The following is a 6,484-nucleotide window of genomic DNA, read 5'->3' on the forward strand; positions in this document are numbered from 1 at the left end:
ATATCGTGCACCGCGGTGCATAATCGATTATGCACCGCACGTCAAACACTACAGTGTGTCTAAATCGACACTGGCTCACATATTATTTTTATATTATCAAATGAAACTACAGTTATATCAAAATGATACTGTAGTTGTGGTGAAATGAAACTACAGTATATATAAAATGAAACTGAATAACATTTCACATATTTGAGTATATATCGTACAATGAAGCTGTAATTATATTCAAATGATCATGTAGTTGTATTTTAATGAAATTATAGTGTATATAAAATAAAATTAAATAACATTTTCACATATTTGAGTGTATAAATATTGAATGAAACTGTAGTTATATCAAAATGAAATTGTAGTTGTGTTGAACTGAAACTGCAATGTATACAAAATGAAACTGAAGAACAGAGTTATTTTTTGCGAATATTCTGTTTCTTTTCATTAAATAAAACGACGTCGTTTTGACAATGTCGGTTTAGACACACTGTAGTATCTGGCGTGCACCGCGGTGCACAATATAATTTGTCATGGTTCATTTCAAATTTCAAATCGAATCAGATATTGTAGCAACTAAGCCAAAAGGTCCTAGTTACGATTCAGAACCGGAATCCAATGTTTGGGTTTTAGTGTATTAAAATCGCGAACCGAAATTGTTAGTTCCAGTTTCAAACTGGGAAAAAAATTAATTGTTGAATTTAGACTGTTAAAATAAAAAATAGAATTTTTAAAAAAGTTCAAAGCAATAGTTCAAACTGAAACAGGAACCATGAACCGACAGTTCATAATCAAAACTGAATCACAGTCATTTCTACTTATATGTGAGAATCAAAATAAATAGGGAGAAAAAAGCAAACACCATTCATAAGTATTATAATTATAATTGTGATTCAAGTCAATGCTAGTATCATTAATATTATAATTATTATAATTAATTAATATTAATAAATTATTTGTGTTTAAGTCTTAATTTTGTTACAAATATTAGCTTAAAATTATAATTATAATATTTACAAATGGTATATATTCTTTTTTCGTATTTATTCTGATTTTTGTATATAAGCAACAATTGTTGGATATATAAAAAAAATAATAATAATAAAATAAGGCTAATGTGATTACGTGAATAACTTATGAAGAAAAAACGCTATAAATATATAATCCTGGGAAAAAGGACATTTTCCCAATTGAAGATTTTGAATTAATAAGTCTCCCTTCCCCTTAAAACCAAGTTGGAAGAAAGAAACCAAAAATCTGACATCATTTGTGATTGACAAAACACAAAATTCACCAAACAAACCACCTTTTCTTTCAGCTGGTATTGTGAAAATTCAAACACAAAATACTGTTAATTATTCTCTAATCTGAACAAACTATTTCCCCGGCCTCGAGTCCAGTCTTTGGGTATTCTATGGATTTAAAAACCGTGTCATCTGATACTGTACATGAATTCCGGTACACATGTAAATCACACTCTGAGAGAACATAAAAAAGCGTAAACTTTAGCACTTTACCAGCAAGACACGAGCTGGTGGGCGACACTAAGAATAGGCAGCCTATGGCCGGCTAGTTAGATCCATGTTATAGCAGGTAGGGTTTCCTGGAAATGGAACATCGATATATTTTACTGGTTTACGGTTGAAATACCAGTCCCCAACGGACTCTGCGATTGTCTGGTTAAAGGGAAATTACGAAAGATAGTCAGCAGTGGTTCGTTGTGGTGAAGTGAAGAAACTTCATAGAATAGCTTACTTACTCGACTGTTGATTTTCGGAGAAGTGGATGAATGCCATGTATCGGTGATCCACGTTTGGCAATGTATAAAGCAAGAGTTTATAAACATGCCCCCTTCTGCGTTTTTCTGAAATTCACCTAGAGTGCTTAGCAATGAATTTCGGAAACCTGTTGCAACCACAAGGAAAATTTCGTGAGGGAAAGACTGAGAAAGCCTAATTTAATTTATTAGTTGTAAAAACCTAATGAGAGGCGGGGTCCTGGACTTGGCCCTTCACCGGCCTCTACCCAGCAACCTCCCTAGCCACATGGTGCTGGATTTGACCCTTACTGGCCCCCGCCCAACACATCACATTTGCATCCCAATGGAGTATTTGCTAGATGCCCTCCTCTTTCACCCCCACTTACAGAGAAATCCCCATACTATCTAGTATTTTGTTAAAAGATTTTCAATATGCTTTATCTTTTCCCATTTAAGTTAAATACTAGTTTCAGGTCGGGTGCAATGTTGCAGAAGGTGCTAGGCGCTAATCGGGTGCTCGGGGGAGCCTAGCGAGCGCCTAGGCAGCCGAGTAATCCGAATATATTATCCCCACTTTTCCCACTCAGGTTGGGAGTTGTTAGACTGTTATAATCCCCCAAACTAATTAACTACATATGTTAGATGGTTAGTTGAATACATGACCGGAGGAATATAGAACAGTAGTCAAGCAGGCAAAAAAAAACCACTCGGCTGAGTTGGGCACCGACTCAACCAAGTTAGGCACCCAACTCGCCGCCTAGGTGCCTAGTCAGCCGGCCGACAGCGGACTAAAAGCCGTCTAGGGCTGAAATAGTCTCAACCTAGGCGGGGCCTCCTAGGCCGATTTTTACAACACTGGTTGGGCATGGATGACATTTCCACCCACGACCTCCAAACCCACATATAATTTCAATATATCAAATATCTGAACCAAACACCAATCGGGTGCATTCTAACCCTGCTAACAAATTGGGTTGCAGGTCTCAAATTATACCCACCCTAGTTCCACCATATATAATGGTCACTATTCGCTAATGAAAATTGAAAAGCAGGATTCATCACCTTGCAGCACTTCAAGTTGGCTAGAATTACAGTAGTTAATATTTAGCGCGCACTTCCGCCAGCTGCCATGAGGATCCGATTTCTCAGGAACCAGTATATGCCGTATCTAAAAATTTAAATGAAAACTAAGAATAATTTATTGGGTTGTAAATGTAATAATGCATAAATTCAGAGACAAGGAAAAAGCTTGCCTGCCAAAAGTCGTATGATGGGTTGACAAGGAAAACTGGAGTCTTAATGTTGTTAATAAATTCTTGAGGGAAGAAACACTGAAATGACAGTTAGCACTATGATTACATATAATAAAAAACAAATTCAAAAAAGGGTCACGGAACTGAAAAATAGGAGAGAACCACACCAGAATATCGAAGAAGTGTGGGCTAAAAGTTGCACCTTATAAGGATCAGTTCGTGACACACAATCCTTGTTTAAACTTTTCGCTACACCCTGGAACCAAAACACGATCACAGAACAGTATAATATTAATAATGTGGACCATGGTATAACCTACTTCTTCAAAAAGCACATAAAGATGCGATTAAATGAAGACAGCTTCTGTAATGTTTTAGCAAAACCTGGAGGTTAACAACATCACGATAAAAATTCTCAATGGTTGGATTTCCTGCAACATCCTTCCTAAGAAAGATGGCACGTAAAGAATCATTAGCAAGAAACAAAGGGATTTATATGCTCAAACAAATCTAACAGTTAGAATTAAGAAATATTATGTTTGTCTTGGGGCAAAAAGCAAACATTCAGACCCTACGACACTGAGGCACATCCCGCGATTTACCTCCTCTCACAATCCCCAAGGCAGTGGGGTCCGGTTTAGGGTTTAAACCTATACATAAAGGTACAAGAACATACTCATTGAGAAAGAAACTTGCGTCAGCAAGGCATTTGACATCTGTATTCTTAGGCAAAATCTCCCGGAAGTTATCACAATGTATGAGGGCTGCCAGACCTCCAGCAGAACATCCTGTAAGAAAAGCCTGCAAATTTATGCAATGTATGAAATAAGAACACCACATTTCTTTATTCACTCAGAAATAGGGGAGATAAAAAAAAGTATGCGATTTTGTCAAAAAATGAAGAACAACGCAATTATGATATACAGTAACAGAAACTGAAATATAAAGTGTACTACTTTTTTAGCCTCGGAAAGTCCTATCGACAAGAATTCATCCATAAGTGCTTCCCAGATAAGTTGTCCTCTGAAGAAGAGCTTTGTCCCATTCTGCAATAAATGATAGTAAACATATGTACCTAAAGGTTGCTTTATCTTCCACTCTTATCTACATGAGGCATGATGGACATAGTCAACATAGTTCCCAGAAAGCTTCTTGTACTTACTTTAAGCTCACTCTCAGGATGCCCAGCAAAAGATGCACCATCACAATATCGTATCTTCACTTTGTTCCAGTTGAAGAAATCTGAAGAAGGGAGAGTGGATCAGATATCAAAGAATGAATCCTTAATAATGTAATTCAAAGTCCAAACATGCAATTGTTACAAGGAGCTCAGGCAGATGCATAGTTTCAGAAAAGAGCAAATACCAATTTTGGTCCCACGAGTATTAACAAAATGTCAATTTTGGTCCATATGTTTAATTCCTATCAATTTTCATTCACGACTATTGTTAAACTACCAATTTTCATCAACGACTATTGTTTTAGTGTCAAAATTCATCGCGCCGGTCACCCCTTCATTTAAGAAATGCTGAAATATGAATTTATGAAGGGTATTTTCGTCCTTTTCAAATTAAGATCTCAATTTGAGCATGAATAAAGGAATTTAAGCCCAAATATCGATCCCAATTTGCAGTTCTCCTCAAATTAGGGTAGGATGAGGAGGAGAATTGCGAATTAGGATCGATCTTAGGACTTAAAATCTCTTTATTCATGCTCAAATTGGGATCTTAAGTTGAAAAGGACGAAAATACCCTAAAAATTTTTAGATTTCGGCATGTCTTAAACGGATGTGTGACTGGCTTGATAAATTTTGGCACTAAAATAATAGTTGTGGATGAAAATTGGTACTAAAATAATAGTCGAGGATGAAAATTGGCAGGAATTAAACATGTGTACCAAAACTGTCATGGCTAGAAGCCTAGAACTAACAGATAAAAGGTATATTCTTTCTGAGCTTCTAAGAAGCCATAACCGTATGCTTATTGGAATTATCCCTCGTAAAAGCATCCCTTTATATGCTAAAACAACCAATCATAAATTCTAGGAAAGAGTAATGCCATAGCATTGACATAAGAGCATAATTTGTGGAGTAAGACCATGTATCAGGAAGTTCATATATGCTAGAAACCAGTCAAAAAGACAACTACCTGGATTTTGTGAAGGTTCGTGGCTCATAATCCCAGAAAACAAAACTTCATGTTCCATCATCATTGAAGAACCTAATGCTCTTGTTGCCCTTGAAGAACATGATTCTATTGAATCACACCAACCTCCACCCTGTGAGAGAAAAACCAATACAAAGTATTAAGAGAGGAAGAAACTAACAATTCAGAATCACCAAATTGAAAACTTCAGTAATTAGCAAAATAATGACATTAGATGACTGATTAAATGAAAAGAGCCAAATTTTATTTGATATGATTAGAGATATGATCTATAAAAAATGAAGTAAACCAATAGTTCTTCCCCATCTTTTTATTTAGCTTGAAAAAGACAGGGCCAAAATTCTTTCTTCACGAATCATTAAAAAAAAAAAAAAAAAAAAACCAACCTCAATGTGAAGAAGCCAATTATCAGACCCAGATCCAAAACCCTGCTGGAAATGATAACCCGGAACACTTCCATCCAAACAAACTGCAATTTCAATAAACAATAAGCTCACCCCCAATCCCCAAAAAACAAATATAACTAAATAAGAAGAAGAGAAGAGGGCATAAAGTAAGAATCCTTTTGGGAAGAAGAAATTACAGGCAGCTTTTTTGTGGGCATTGCTTAAAGGAGTAAAGGGTACCACATGATTAGCAGGAAGACTGACGTATCTGCCACTGTGAGAGTGAGAGACGAAGGATACCGTGAGGATGACGGTGGCGAGCGCAGCAGAGAAGACTGCCCACTCTCTTTTGGTCAATTTGCGCCACCACCTCACACCTCGGAGAAATCTATGATTCGCCATTGAAAGATTTTCCAGACGGAGAATGTAAACCCTTCGAAGGTTTTTTTCCACTAAGGTGGCATGCTACTTTCAGCATCAGTAGTTTTTTTTTTTTTTTTTTTTTTTTTTTTTTTTTTTTTTTTTTCTTGATGATTTTTGCAGAGGTAAAAACTTGGGTAGGATTTCCCAACAAATGGGGGTAAGATTATATATATATATATATATATATATATATATATATATATATATATATAATTTTTATTAAGGGGCTTTGGTTCACGGAATCTTGGATTACCCTGGTAATCTGCGAGGGAAGGTAATGCAATATTATTGTCACGTCACAAATATGGTAATGTTGGAGGTAATCTAATTACCGAATTTTTATTAGGTAATGTGAGATTACTTTTCAATATTCCAAAAGTATCCTTGTTTATTCTTCTTTTATTCACAAGATTCATCAGACTCATCAGACGAGAGACGCTCCATCAGACGAGAGACTCTCCACCAAGCTGCGAAACTCCATCCTATTGCATCGCTTCTCCATTTTTC

The 6,484-nt window shown here is 36.1% G+C and overlaps 1 protein-coding gene across 2 annotated transcripts; it reads right to left on the minus strand.

Annotated features, from left to right (window-relative positions):
• Window positions 1-1,286: 1,286 nt before the first annotated feature.
• LOC109158292 (pectin acetylesterase 5-like) lies at window positions 1,287-6,000 on the minus strand. Of its 2 annotated transcripts, XM_019306212.1 has the most exons (13): window positions 5,752-6,000; window positions 5,555-5,637; window positions 5,151-5,280; window positions 4,166-4,245; window positions 3,960-4,049; window positions 3,680-3,804; window positions 3,388-3,448; window positions 3,206-3,259; window positions 3,004-3,081; window positions 2,813-2,918; window positions 1,751-1,896; window positions 1,535-1,667; window positions 1,287-1,502 (listed from the first exon to the last, which is right to left on the minus strand). In XM_019306212.1, exons 1-12 carry the CDS (start codon window positions 5,954-5,956, stop codon window positions 1,551-1,553), a joined length of 1,275 nt encoding a protein of 424 aa, XP_019161757.1. In that variant the 5' UTR covers window positions 5,957-6,000; the 3' UTR covers window positions 1,287-1,502; window positions 1,535-1,550. The 2 variants fall into 2 exon arrangements, with proteins under 2 accessions (XP_019161757.1, XP_019161756.1); XM_019306211.1 differs by having other exon boundaries at window positions 1,287-1,667.
• Between the last annotated feature and the right edge of the window lie 484 nt (window positions 6,001-6,484).

Source organism: Ipomoea nil, unplaced genomic scaffold (assembly GCF_001879475.1).
Source record: "Ipomoea nil cultivar Tokyo-kokei standard unplaced genomic scaffold, Asagao_1.1 scaffold2805, whole genome shotgun sequence".
Lineage (NCBI taxonomy): Eukaryota > Viridiplantae > Streptophyta > Magnoliopsida > Solanales > Convolvulaceae > Ipomoea > Ipomoea nil.

Excerpts from the sequence above, each read along its gene's own strand:
- LOC109158292 (XM_019306212.1), bottom strand. The coding sequence starts at position 5,956 with ATGGCGAATCATAGATTTCTCCGAGGTGTGAGGTGGTGGCGCAAATTG. Across the intron at positions 3,805-3,959 it reads GACTTTCCGAGGCTAAAAAA|GCTTTTCTTACAGGATGTTC; the intron begins GTAGTACACTTT and ends ATAAATTTGCAG. Across the intron at positions 3,449-3,679 it reads GCAAGTTTCTTTCTCAATGA|GAAGGATGTTGCAGGAAATC; the intron begins GTATGTTCTTGT and ends CATCTTTCTTAG.